At 46.8% G+C, this 14,558-nt stretch overlaps 1 protein-coding gene and 1 pseudogene across 7 annotated transcripts in view; both read right to left on the bottom strand.

Annotated features, from left to right (window-relative positions):
- The window catches only part of CRAMP1 (cramped chromatin regulator homolog 1), a 68,015-nt gene that overhangs the window by 18,658 nt on the left and 34,799 nt on the right, over positions 1-14,558 (bottom strand). For 6 of the 7 annotated variants that reach the window (XM_033840065.2, XM_033840063.2, XM_073792454.1 and 3 more), the window contains exons 6-9: positions 13,218-13,266; positions 1,793-1,878; positions 1,207-1,330; positions 288-369 (exon numbers count right to left, since the gene is read on the bottom strand). In XM_033840065.2, coding sequence (XP_033695956.1) covers positions 288-369; positions 1,207-1,330; positions 1,793-1,878; positions 13,218-13,266 — 341 coding nt within the window. The remainder of the gene's footprint in view (positions 1-287; positions 370-1,206; positions 1,331-1,792; positions 1,879-13,217; positions 13,267-14,558) is intronic. The other variant, XM_073792455.1, reaches the window with a different exon arrangement.
- LOC109550498 (protein BUD31 homolog pseudogene) lies at positions 5,499-13,211 on the bottom strand (annotated as a pseudogene).

Consider the following 14,558-nt stretch of genomic DNA (forward strand, 5'->3'; position numbering starts at 1 on the left):
GGCAGGGATGCTTCGGCCACACCCTGTGGGCCAGATGGCAGCCACTTACAGCAAGGACGGCTGCTGTGACAGAGTTCTAACACTGCAAGGAGGTCAAAAAGGGGGTTCAGACCCAAAACCCAGAGGATGAGGGGCTGTGGGTTTTAGTTCTGGTTCTACACCATCTCATGGCACACCTGCTACACGCCTGGGGGCCCTGCTGCAATTCCAGGACTGAGAAGGAGACTTCACTCTCAGGCAGCAGGTGCTGCAGAGCCTGGGGGTGGCTTTAAGTAGGAAAAGGATACAACTCGCACTTCATGAAGTGCCCACTTCTGCTTCAGGAACTCGATGAGGCTGGAGACCTTTCGATGGAGCTCCACGATCATCCTACAGAGAAAAGACAGATGGGGAATGGGAGGCTGGGATGTGAGGGTACCTTCTAGGAGCCCCAGAGGCTGTGGCAGGAAGATGATGCCAGGGGGTCTCAAGGCCAGAGCCATAATGTCCCTGTAGAGCCACTGGCTCCTTTTCTAAAAACTAACTCTTTAATTTGAGATAACAGGAGACTCACGAGAAACTGCAAGAAAAAGTAACAGAGATCCTGAGTGCCCTTTACAGTATGAGGTCTCAACCAGGACAGGGGCCTTGGTACAACACACCCTTCTCTTCTACCAGCTCCCTGTGCGGTCAAGAGGGCGGCTCTAGACTCAATTAAACCCAAGAAAATAAAAATACACATGGAAGGAATGAAGTCCTGATGCAGGCTACGACACGGATGAACCCTGAAACCATGATGCTCACTGAGAAAAGCCAGACAGAAAGGACCAGTATATGATTCTATTTACATGAAATGTCAGAATGGGCAAATCTATAGGGCCAGAAAGTAGACCAGTGGTGCCCTGGGGAGTGGGAGGAGGATGCACAGTGAGTGTTTAGTGGGCATGGGGTTTCCTCTCGGGGGACTGAAAATTTCTGGAACTAGAGAGAGGTCATAGTTGTACAACACTGTGAAGGTACCCAATACCCCTGAACCGGGCCCCTTAAAAGGGCTCACAGTTAATTCCGTATTATGTGAATTTTACCTGAATCTAAAGGCATCCCCCACACTACCCCCAGGTGGTGTCAGAGTACTGGAGTGGCATCTGCTGCTCACCCAGGGACCCAACACCTCCCCTCCAGCCCCGTCCCTCGCAGCTCGCTCCCCCAAAACGCATAGCGTGTTACCTGAGCCGCGGGTTCTGTGCGAGGCTCTGCACGCGGGCCCAGGCGTGGTTGTTCCGTGGCTGCAGCTCTACGGGGACTTTCAGGGGCAGGCGCACTGGCTTCTGGTCCTCTTCGTCACTCAAGCCTGCAACAGGAAAGGGCCATGAGAGCCTGGCACAGACGGACCCTGATGAGAAGGTGAAGTCCTCAGCCAGACAGCTAAGGGACCCAGAGAGGAGCAAGGGGCAAACAGCCCTCAGTGAAAGTGGGACTGGCAGGAGCCCCAGCAAGGACCTGGTCTAAAGGTGCCAGCGTGGCCAGCTGCACATCTGCTACACCAGAGCCGCGGACCGGCCATGGGAGACTCGCCCTGACACCTCTGATGCTCCATTGAGGACGGCTGGGACTTCTGAGCTGGACTTGACTCACGAGAGGACACACCGCTATGACACGGGGTTTCGGGTCCAGGAGCTGGCTGCTGGCAGGACTGGATCATGCAGGCTCGGCCGCCGTGTTCCAGCTCAGCCCAGCTGGAGCCAGACAGCGAGCCTCCCCGACAGGAGTGAGCCCCAGGTGCGCGGCCCAGCCCAGCCCGTGTCTGACGTACCATCTGGGTCACAGAGCTTCTTCAGGGCACGGCACATGGGCGCTTTGATCCGCAGGTTCCTCCCTTTGTACCGGACTGTGGTGGCCCTGGGAGAGGAGTGTTAAAGAAGCGCTGAGGCCTCTAAATGAAGTCACTCCCACCCCGCGCAGTAACTACGGGCCCCGGCTAAGCAAACACCCTGGCCTCCAGGGCTCATGCTCGGCCCCACGAGGGGGCCCCACACGTCCCCAACAAGCTCCTGGAATCGTAGGCAGATGCGCATGACAAACGACAGAGCTGACTCTGGACCTTCCTGAGCACGCGTCATGCTGCAAAGAGGGCACCTGATGTTCAGGACGTACCCTGCCCTCCTGCCTGGTGACCCCGAGAGCCCTCTCACTGGAGCCCCAATCGGACGTCAGAAGGAATGCCCCTTCCCCTCCTCCAGGTCCCCAGAGCAGAAGGGCTCACCCACCTCTACATGACCTCTCAACCCGCCCCTAGGTGACCACCTCTGCAGGTCAGTGACATTCCCCAGTCAGTCCCTCTGCAAACCACACTAGGGGGGCCCAGAGAGGACGGGACATTGGAGGCCAGCAGGCATGAGTGCAACATGCTTGTGCTCCCCACACTGATCTGCAGGCAGGCCCACAGATATGGGTGACGCTCTACCTGAATACTGCTGTGACAGTAACTTATATAATGTTAGGATTACATAAATTAAAGAAATACTACTATTAACTAATGAAAGGAATATGAAAACCGTAAAAAATAGCTCCCTCTAAGAAACACACTTGGAGTGCTTTGGGAATACTCAATAAAGGTAGATTGTTTTTAAAAGATGGCACACAAATTAAGTGTGAGCAAGACAACTATGAAAAATGACAGGGAAGGACCCTGCAGTCCCACTGCTTTGAGAGCCTACATTCTTGTTCCACTTGAAAACAGGAAATCACAAATGATGCATCTTGGCTAGAGCTTCCAAATAAAAACACCACAGAACTCCGAGGAGCAAGCCACCAAGAAAAGGTGTTGGCCAGCCACCAAATGGTTGGTGAACAAACCTAAGTTTGTTTTACGAAAGGTTCAAGGTCCGTCTATATTGTTTTTATGACCTTGCTTTGTTTTTTACCTGTTTTTTAAAACTCGAATTACAATATTGTGTTAGTTTCAGATGTACAGCAAAGTGATTCTGTTATACACATATACATCCTTTATTGATTCTTACAGTATATTTCAATATTATAAGGTATTGAATATAGTTCCCTCTGCTATACAGTAAACCCTTCTCTACTTTATATATGGTAATGTGGATCTGTTAATCCCAAACTCTTAATTTATCCCTCCACCTCACCCCCCTGCCTCTGGTAACCATAAGTTTGTTTTCTATGTCTGTCAGTCTGTTTCTGTATTGTAAATAAGTTCATTCGTACTGTTTTTTAGATTCCACATATGTCAGAAAATGTTTTGTCTATGTTCTCTTCTAGGAGTTTTATGGTGTCGTGTCTTATATTTAAGTTTTTTTTGTTTTGTTTTTGCGGTACGCGGGCCTCTCACTGTTGTGGCCTCACTCGTTGCAGAGCACAGGCTCTGGACGCACAGGCTCAGCGGCCATAGCTCACGGGCCCAGCCACTCCACGGTATGTGGGATCCTCCCAGACCGGGGCACGAACCCATGTCCCCTGCATCGGCAGGTGGACTCTCAACCATTGCGCCACCAGGGAAGCCCATATTTAAGTTTTTAAGCCATTTTGAATTTGTTTTTGTGTATGGTGGGAGGGAGTGTTCTAACTTCATTGATTTACATGCGGCTGTCCAGCTTTCCCAACACCACTTGCTATAGAGACTGTCTTTTCTCTATTGCATATTCTTGCCTCTTTTGTCGAAGATTAATTGACCATAGGTGTGTGGGTTTACTTATAGGCTCTCCATTCTATTCCATTGATCTATATGTCTGCTTTTGTGCCAATACTACACTGTTTTGATTACTGTAGCTCTGTAGTATTGTCTGAAGTCTGGAAGAGTTATGCCTCCAGCTTTGTTCTTTTTCCTCAGGATTGCTTTGGCAATTCTGGGTCTTTTGTAGTTCCATGTAAATTTTAGGATTATTTGTTCTAGCTCTGTGAAAAATTGTCGTGGGTAATTTGATAGGGATCACAATAAATCTATAGATTGGTTTGCACAGTATGGCCATTTTAACTATATTAATTCTTCCAATCCAAGAGCATGGGATAACTTTCCATTTTCTTGAATCATTTTTTATTTGCTTTATCAGTGTTTTATAGTTTTCAACATATAAGTTTTTCACCTCCTTGGTCAGGTTTATTCCTAAGTTGTTTTATTTTTTTTTTGGTGGGAGGGGTGTGATTTTAAACAGGATTTTTTTTTTAAACTTTCTCTTTCTGATATTTCATTGTTAGGGTAAAGAAATGCAACAGATTTCTGTATATTAATCTTGTATCCTGCTACCTTACCGAATTCATTTATCAGTTCTAATAGTTTTTGTGCTGAGCCTTTAGGGTTTTCTACACAGAGAATCACGTCATCTGCATATAATGATAATTTTACCTCTTCCAATCTGGATACCTTTTATTTCTTTTTCTTGTCCAATTGCTGTGGCTAGGACTTACAATACTACGTTAATTAGAAGTAGTGAGAGTGGGCATCCTTGTCTTGTTCCAGAATTTAGCGGAAAGGCATTCAGCTTTTTGCCGTTTGGTATTATGCTGGCTGTGGGTTTGTCATAAATGGTTTTTATTATGTTGAGATATGTTCCCTCTATACCCACTTTGGTGACAGTCAAATGCTTTTTTTGCCATCTAGTGAGATGATCATGTGGTTTTTGTCTTTTCTTTTGTTGATGTGGTGAATCGCACTGACTGATTCTCATATGTTGAACCATCCTGTGACCCTGGGATGAATCCAACTTGATGGTGATGTATGATCTTTTTTATGTGTTGCTGGATTCAGTTTGCTCATATTTTGCTGAGAGTTTTTGCATCTAAATTTGTCAAAGATACTGGCCTGTAATTTTCTTTTTTGGTAGTGTCTTTGTCTGGTTTTGGTATCAGGGTGATGGTGGCTTCATAGATTGACTTTGGAAGTGTTCCCTCTTCAATCTTTTAGAAGCATTTGAGAAGAATAGGTCTAAGTTCTTTGTATGTTTGGTAGAATCCCCCAGTGAAGCCATCTGGTCCTGCACTTTTGTTTTGAGGGAGCTTTTTTATTACAGATTCTATTTCATTTCCAGTGATTGGTCTGTTCAAATTATCTGTTTCTTCTTGATTCAGTTTTGGTGGGCTATGTATACCTAGAAACTTGTCCATTTCTTCTAGGTTGTCCATTTTGTTGGAATGTACCGTTCATAATATTTTTTAATGATTTTTTATATTTCTGAGGTATCAGTTGTTATTTCTCCTCTTTCATTTCTTATTTTATTTGGCTCCCCTCTCTTTTCTTCTTGGTGAGCCTGCCAGAGGTTTGTCAATCTTGTTTGTCCTTTAAAAAAAAAACAGCTCTTGGTTTTACTGATTTTTTTTCTATTTTTAAATCTCTATTTACTTCCTCTCTGATCTTTATTATTCCTTCCTTCTACTGACTTTAGCTTTTGTTTGTTCTTCTTTTTCTAATTCTTTTAGGTGGTAGGTTAGGTTTACTTGGGATTTTTCTTGTTTTTTGAGGAAAGCCTGTATCACTATGAACTTTTCAGGACTGCTTTTGCTATAGATTTTGTATGGTTGTGTTTTCATTGTCTTGAGGGTTTTAAAAATTTTTTTTTTTTTCCTCTTTGATTTCATCACTGACCCACTCGTTATTTCACAGCATGTTCTTTAGTCTCCGTGTAATCTTTTTTTTCTCATTTCTCTTTCTGTGGTTGATTTCTATTTCATGCTGTTGTGGTCAGAAAAGATGCCTGAAATAATTTCTATTCTCTTAAATTTGTTGAGGTTTGTTTTGTGTCCTACTATGTGGTCTACCCTAGAGAATGTTCCATGTACACTTAAAAAGAATATATATTCTGGGTTTTTTAAAATTAATGTCCTATAGATATCAATCAAGTCTAACTGTTCTACTGTGTCATTTAGGATCTCTGTTGCCTCACTGATTTTCTGTCTGGAAGATCTGTCCGTTGATGTCAGTGGGGTGTTAAAGTCTCCTACTATTATTGTACTCCCATTAATTTCTCCCTTTGTGTCTGTTAGTATTTGTTTTATGTATACAGGTGCTCCTATATTAGGTGCATATATATGTTAATGACTGTGAGATCTCCTTCTCGTACTGATCCTTTTACTGCTATATAGTGTCCTTCTTTCTCTCTCTTTGTGGTCTTTTTTTTTTGGCTGCGCCATGTGGCTTGTGAGATCTTAGTTCCTCAACCAGGGATTGAACCTGGGCCACAGCAGTGAAAGCACCGAGTCCTAACCAATGGACAGCCAGGGAATTCCCTATGGCCTTTGTTTTAAAGTCTATTTTGTCTGAGTATCGCTATCCCTGCTTTCTTGTCATTTGCATTTGCATGAAATATCTTTTTCCATTCCCTCACTTTCAATCTATAACGTGTCTTTCTCTCTAAAGTGGGCAGTCTGTTGTAGGTTCTTGTTTTACTATCCAATCTGCCACTCTGTGTCTTTTGATCAGAACATTTAGTCCATTGACATTTAAAATAATTACTGACAAGTATGTATTTATTGCCATTTTAAACAGTGTTTTCCAGTTGACTTTGTATTTCTTTGTTCTTTTCTTCTTTTCGTTTTTCCTTTTGTGGCTTGATGGTTTTCTTTTGTATCATTCTTGAGTTCCTTTCTGTTTGGTTTTTGTGAATATACTGCATGTTTTTGATTTGTGGTTACCCTGGTTTTCAAGTATGTTAACCCATAACTGTATCTACTTGCTTTAAACTGGTAGTCATAGAAGCTCAAACACATTCTAAAAGATCCGCATTTTCTTACTTTCCTCCCCCATATTTTGTGATTGTGAGGTCTTATTTTACATCTTCATGTTTATCCTTTTGCTGTTCATTGTAGTTATAATCGCTTTCATAGAATTTCTTTTATTATTTTTTAAATGTATGTGCTGGTGGGACTTCCCTGGTGGCACAGTAGTTAAGAATCCACCTGACAATGCAGGGGAAATGGGATTGAGCCTGAAACAGGAAGATCTCATATGCCACGGAGCAACTAAGCCTGTGCGCCACAACTACTGAGCCTGCGCTCTAGAGCCCGTGTGCCGCAACTACTGAAGCCCGTGCACCCAGAGCCTGTGCTCCGCAACAAGAGAAGCCACCACAATGAGAAGCCCGTGCACCACAACGAAGAGTGGCCCCCGCTCACCACAACTAAAGAAAGCCGGCATGCAGCAACAAAGACCCAACACAGGCAGAGATAAATACATAAATAAATAAATAAATTTTAAATACATATATGTAATAGGATAAACTTGTTGTGGAGCTAGGGAACCGAGCAGCTTTAAAAAAATAAATAATAATCTATGTATTAGCTTATTTAAAGTGACCTTCAATCCTTTTATGTATTTCCCTTTCCTACTGTGATGTTTCCCTTTCCTATAGATTCTTGTTCTCTTTTATTTAGAGAAGACCTTTCAATATTCTTTTTAGGATAAGTTTGGTATTGCTGTATTCCTTTAGTTTTTGCTTGTCTGAGAAATTCTTTATCTCTCCTTCAGTTCTAAATGATAATCCTGCTGGGTAGAGTGTCCCTGGTTGCAGGTTTTTCCCTTTCAGGACTTTGAATTTATCTTGCCACTCCCTTCTGGCCTGCAAAAGTTTCTGTAGAGAAATCAGCTGATAGCCTTATGTGGGTTCCTTTGTAACTGACTGTTTTTCTCTTGCTGTCTTTACAATCCTCTCTTTAACTTTTTTTTTTGCGGTACGTGGGCCTCTCACTGTCGTGGCCTCTCCCGTTGCAGAGCACAGGCTCCGGACGCGCAGGCTCAGCGGCCATAGCTCACGGGCCCAGCCACTCCGCGGCATGTGGGATCCTCCCGGACCGGGGCACAAACCCGTGTCCCCTGCATCGGCAGGCGGACTCTCAACCACTGCGCCACCAGGGAAGTACCCTCTTTAACTTTTGTCATTTTAACTATGATATGTCTTAGAGTAGGTCTGTTTGGGTTCATATTGTTTTGGACCCTCTGTGCTTCCTGTCCCTTGATACGTTTCCTTCTTTAGGTTTGGGAAGTTTTCAGCTATAATTTCTTCAAATACATTTTTGATCCCCTTTTCTCTTTCTTCTCCTTCTGGAATTCCTTTTATGCATAGATTGGCACACTTTATATTAATCCATAGATCTCATATGTTGCTTTCATTTTTTTTCATTTGTCTGTCTGCTGTTTTGATTGGGTGATTTCTGTTATTCTATCTTCCAGATCACTTATTCATTCTTCTACATTATTTAGTTGCTATTTACTGTCTTTAGCTCAGTTTTCATCTTGGTAATTGAGTTGTCTGATTTTGACTGGTTCCTCTTTATACTTTCTAGATCCTTATGACAGTGATCTACATTTCTAACAACAGTCTTTCTTAATTCCTTCAGCATTTTTATTACCTCCTTTTTGAGCTCGGGGTTTGGTAGACTAGAGAGGTCTGTTTCATCATTTGTTCTCTCAGAGGATTTCTCTTGTTCTTTTACTTTATTTTTTTAAAGATTTAAAAATCTTATTTCTACAAATCACAGCTGATGAACATGAAACCTTCATACGTGGGCACCACTCTACAGGAACAGCTGTTCCCAGGAAAGGGGTGGCTTGACATGCAGAAACCTGCACAGTCCAAAGTCCAGGGCGGAGTGGGGTCAGGGGGCCCAAGGGCCTCTGCCAGAGCAGCCCCAGCAGCCACAGAGCATGCACTTGATGATCCGGTCCACTGACAGCTTATTTTGGGGTCCTGGCAAACGCAGTTTGTCCTCAAATCGGTGTTCCATGTCTGAATGCACCTCAGGCAGCATGATTTCTCATACACCTGCTTTTTCCGTTCTGCGATTAGGTTTTACCTGCATAGCCTTCTTTGATACAATACTCATATAGTTCTTTTTACGTCTTTCCGCTTTTAGAAGAGATCAAAAATATAGTGGGTTTTCTGGTAGTGGATCTTGAAGATGGGACACACAGATTCCACTTTCCTCTTTTCCTCATGAGGTTCTGTTTCAGCTTCTCTCATCTTTTGATCTAATTCATCCAATGTTGGCTCCATCAACTCCCAGTCATCTAGGGGAGCTTTCCAGCTTCTTCTGACTTTAGGCATTTTTCCCACAAGATAATTTGCAAAGATCTTAGTGTCTGTTTCCCAAGAGTATAACAGAAAGATCCCTGGTCTCTTCAGTTACAGACGTAGGTACTTGTCCAGCTCTACCAATCAGTACATGACTTTGGGGAGATCACATTCCCTCTCTGGTCCTCAGTCTTATCAGAACCTCTGTCGCTGTCGGATGCCCCTTCTCTATCCTCTTGTTCTTTTAACTGGGAGTAGTTCCCCTGCTTTTTCATTTTACTTATATTTCTCCAGTTATCTGGACAAGAAAACTCCAGGAAGCCAGCTCCCCTGCCATTGTGTTAGGAGGGGAGATTCAGAGAGGATGGGAGTCTGCAGTGACCAAGGCCTCCACTGAGACCAAGTGCTTGAGTCTTAACTACCTCAACCCAGGGGAAATACAGGCAGCAGAGCACTCCCAGGGATGTGCTGATGAGGCTGGAGTGGGGGTGCAGGAGTGGGAACCAAGAACATCAAGTCAGTTCTTAATCGCCTCCAAAGAAGGGTGCTGGGAACAAGTGGATGTTTCTGCCATCCATCCCAAACAAAACACAACAGTAGCAGGAAAGATTTAAAGAGCAGAGGGAGCCGTGTCACGTGGCACTTGTGTTTGTGATAACCACATTTTCCGTTAAACTGCTGTTTTGTGACTTCCTTTTTTTTTTTTTTTTTAGTGAAATTGAACAGCCTCTGCTTTATGTAGAGAACCATTCCGAGGTTACGAGCCCCTTCCCTTTCTCACAAATGGAAGTTCTATGAGCAGCCTGAGGCTGGAGCCGGCACAGGTGAAGCCTGGCCCCAGCGCAGGCTGCAGAGGTGCACCTGCAGGAGAATCAGGTCCTGCCCTCTGTCAGATGGAACAATGCAGAGGGTCCTATTTGAATCCTCCACTAGTGTCACAAAACAAGCAACAGAGTAATCCCTCTATGTGCATGGGAGTCAGGCTTTCCTTTCTGATATGAGGTTCATTTTCTTCTCTGCAAAGTTACTTGATAAATCTAATAAGCATGTGCTAAGTTCTATGCTGCTGGGTCTGTGACCAATGTAATAAGATTCAACTTTAGAGCTTTTCTCAATTCATTTACTCCTTAATCCAATTCTACCATTTTATAACAAAGGGAGATTGACAGTTAACTGGAAAAGGTCTGCATGAGAGGCAGGAACAGGAAGTTAGTTAAATACTCAATGCTTTTTGGTCTTAAGTCAAGGAGTACTTTTCCACAGGCACCTTACTAATTTCCCCCATCTCTGTCTCACTTTTACAGGCCTTTTGCTTTGTTCTTAAAAACTGATGATGTGTTGGTGAAAGAACACACAGTAAATCAACAGAACAGAATTTCAAGTCTGGAAATAGACCCACATAGCCCAGTCAACAGACCTGAGATGAAGGTGAAAAAGCAGCTAATGGAGGAAGGATGGACCCTCCAGCAGAGGGGGCCAAAACAACCGGACACCCACAGGCCACAAACTGAACCTTGGCATAAACATCACATCGTGTACAAAAGTTAATTCAGAGTGGATTGTGGATTTATATGTCAGACCATAAAACTTTTAGAAGAAAACACAGGAAAAAACTTCATGACCTCAAGTTAAGCAACGACTTCTTAGATGTGACACTAAAACACAATCCATAAATGAAAAAGATGACAAACTGGACTTCATCACAGCTGAAAACGTCTACCCTTTGAAGGACACTGCTGAAGAGAGTGAGAAGGCGGGCCACAGACTGGGAGGAAAGATTGGCAAATCGCCTACCTGACAAAAGGCTTGTGTCTGGAATATATAAAGGACACTCAAACGCAATGGGCACAAGATTTGAAGAGGCACCTCACCAAAGAAGATACACAGATGGCCAATGAGCATAACAATGGTGTTCAACATCACTAGTCCTCAGGGAAACGAAGTCAAAACCACAATGAGACACCCCTTCACCACTGGGTGAAGAACAGACTAAACACACCAAGTGTGAGGAGCACCCAGAACCCCACCTGGAAAGCAGGCTGGCAGCTCCTTATAAAGTCTGCATGTGCTCACGACCTCCTCCCCTGGGGATTTGCTCAGGCAAGATGAGGCAAAAAGCTGGAGGCCAATGCCGAGTCATTTACTCTCTGTAAACAGCCCGTGTCCCTCACTGGGGGTTGGATCAACAGACCACAGAACAGCCATACCAGGGACACTACTCCACAGAGGCATGGACCACAGACACACGCAGCCACATGGACAAATCTCAGGGTGTACTGCTGAGTGGAAGATGCCAACCTTGGAAGGCCACACACGGTACAATCTCACTGAGATGACATTCCGGGAAAGGTGTGTATGCACAACACTGCTCGAACATCTTAGACCCTGGAGCAAACATAGCTTCCACCTGATGGGCACAGGGCAGGTGTGAGGGTAGGAAGGAAGGCCAGATGCTAAAGCTGCAGCAGGTGAATAGGGAGGTGCAATAGACAACCCCCAGGGCTAAGGCTGGTGGCCTCTCTTCCTACTTGCCTCTGACCACCCCACACACCTCTGGGAGGCTCCATGTGCCCAGTGGTACCAGCTGGCCAGGTCACCTTCACTCCTCAGCCGCTGGGGAGAATCACTGCTTTTTCACATGGCAGTGATACGTACAACCTAGTCACTCTCAGGCCTGGCTCCAAACTGATGGTAGTTCATAGACACAGAGCCTGGAGGGTCCAACATGAGCCTCTGTAAGGTCAGACGCTGGGCTGGAGCCAAAGCAGAAATGCACACAGTCAACCTGGCAGGGACTCAACCTGAGGGATGGGGGCTCGCTGGTCGTCCAACACCAGGCCGAGGGAGGAAAAAACTAGGGTGCAAGACAACGTCCCGCTGATGTAGCAGAGGCCAGGGAAACTTCCCAGGGATGGCTCGACCTACAGGACAGCTGGCCATCGAGCAGCAGGGGCCTGGGGATGGCGGGCGGGTCTGTCTAAGATGAGGAGTGGAGAGGTCCACGTGGGAGCGCAGAGGCTCTGATGGGGTGAGTGGGAGGGACAGGGTGGCTGCCAATGAGGACCCCACAACAGGTGAGAAATCCAGACCATGTAACGGGGGATGGTCAGGCTGTGACTTGGAGTCCAGCACAGCCGCAGTGCTGAGGGACTAGGCCACAGCAGCCATGAGAGAGGCAAGGGGCTGCGAGAGACGGACAGGCCCGCCTGCCATGCTTCCAGCTACTTGCAGAGAGGAGTGAGAGGCGCTGACTGAGAGACCCTCAGAGTGCAAGGTCGGGGGCATCCTTCCCAGGAAAAGATGCTGGAGGCTTCCAGCTGGAACACAGGAAATATCCAGGCCGTAATGGGACTTGTACATCGAGGCAGAGAAATGGGGGACAAGTCAGATCTGGGATCCTTCACCCAGAAAAGGTAACAGAGGCCCTGGGAAGAGTTAAAGTAGCCAAAGGAGAGGGTGCAGGGACAGGAGAGCCTGGGGGCAGTGCCGGGACAGCCCCAGGAGGGCGGTTCCGGAAGCTGGAGAGCAGCTCAGGGTCAGACACCTGGCTGGTGCCCAGGGACCTACTAGCAAGGCTGTCAGAGTGCAGGGGGCAGCGGGCAAGCCAAAGGGCCACTGGGCAACTCAAGGACAGGGCACCGTGGCTTTTCCATGCAGCAAGTCCTGGTACGGCCTCTCTGGGGCAGAAACGGTCACAGCAGTCAGGTCAGAGCTGCGTGGGGGTCCCCAGTGGTTTTGTGTGATCGGGAGGCCAGGAGTGTGAGAGCAGAACAGAGTCAGACTCAGCTTGACCTCGAGAGGCACAAGGAGGAACGGCAGGCAGAGGAAGCGTGGGAGGACCAGAAACATGCACCAGGAAGGCCGGGAGGGCAGGCCTTCTAGAAGCAAAGGAGACCCCCACACCATGAAATGCACAAGGTTGAGGAAAAGAGTGAGACAGTGAGAAGGTGAGGGCTGAGTGGAGACCCGCAGAAGAACAAGGACGGGGCCCCCAGGACGGGGAGAAGCTGGGGGCAGGTCAATCAGTTCCCCGGGCTGGCCACCTCCTCACGGGCAGATGCTTAACTGTGAGGGTGTCAGGGCTAACTCTGAGGACTTCAGGATTTAATGGTCCTCACTGAGAAAAGGGGAGAAAACTGCACATATTTCGAGGTCTATATTTGAGAGAAAAGTGCAAATTCCCACAAGGAGCCGGCCTGCCTCACACACAGCTCTACTCACCCAGCCTGAATGAGCTCATTCAGCTTCGTGGCGTTCTTGTCGTCCATGCCTTTGATGGAAAAACAAACACACGTGAACATCAAGTAGTCAGGAGCGAAGCCCAGCAAGACCCCACATAATAATCTCCAACGCAGACTCCAAACCACTCAATGGGGTAGTCAAGGTCTTCCACAGTTAAGACCCCATGTTAGCTGCAGGCCCTCCCCCAGGGCCCGCACACGTCACCTGTGCTGAGAGCACTGTCTTTGCCCACCTGGACATCCTCGGGGAGGGGACCACTCCCACCTCTGCACAGCTCATCACGCCTCCAAACCCCCGCCCCAGCCCCCCTGCCGCGCTGGACTGCCACTCGCCCCAGTCAGAGACTCCCCTTTCTCCGGGCCCACCTTGCCCCACGCACTCTTGTCCTGCGTGGCTCCTGGGTTACCTGTGGGCCCGCCTCCGTCAGCTCTGAACTACGGACTGACACCCTGCGTGTTTACTAGAGCAGACGCTCCTTTCCTCTGCCCCACCCCCCACTCATTGCTGCCCTCAGGACACGCGAGATAGGAAGTGTAGTAATCAGGTAAAAGGAGGATGGAGGTGGTACATATGTGCAGGCCACTGTGAGATTCTTTGAACCCTGCTGAATATTTGGGGAATAAAACACAACGGGCCACAAACACGCAGCCAGGCTGAAAACCAAAGACAAGGACAAAACCTTAAAAGCAGGCGGAGAAAAACAACGCATCCCCTACAGAGGAGAAAGGATATAAATGGCCAGTGACCTCTCAGCCATGAAGAAAGAACTGTCATCAAAATCCCACATCCGGCAAAAATACCTTTTAAGAACAAAGATGAAATAAAGACTTTTCAGATAAATGATAATGGAAAGAATTCACAGCCGGCACAGAGGCATGGTGAGAAAGCCTGAAGGAAGCCCAGCAGGCTGAAGGGACATGTGCCAGATGGAAACGGATCTTCAGGAAACAGTGCTTGGCACCAGGGAGGGCAAACGCAGACCCCATCCCTAAACAAGCCAGATGCAACCCTGCCCTCCAACAGCATGGACCACACAAGCACAGTCAGCGTAAGTGACCGCTGGGGCTATGTGTGAGCATGTGACACTAGAGCCAGCCTGTCGGGGACGTTCATGGACCTGTGAGCTGAGACCAAAGGGGAGGGAAGGGCCCACAGGTCCTGCATCTGGTAGCCTGGAGGGACAGAGTGACAGACAGAAGGCCCAGAGGGTGGGACCACCACAACTTCAGGGTTCAAGTCACCAGATGGGAGCACCATGCAAGCAACCTCCTTTTGAAGAGAAGCCATTTCAACCAACTGGTGAGGACTGCAGACAGCCAA

Source organism: Tursiops truncatus, chromosome 15 (genome assembly GCF_011762595.2).
Source record: "Tursiops truncatus isolate mTurTru1 chromosome 15, mTurTru1.mat.Y, whole genome shotgun sequence".
Taxonomy (NCBI): Eukaryota; Metazoa; Chordata; class Mammalia; order Artiodactyla; family Delphinidae; genus Tursiops; species Tursiops truncatus.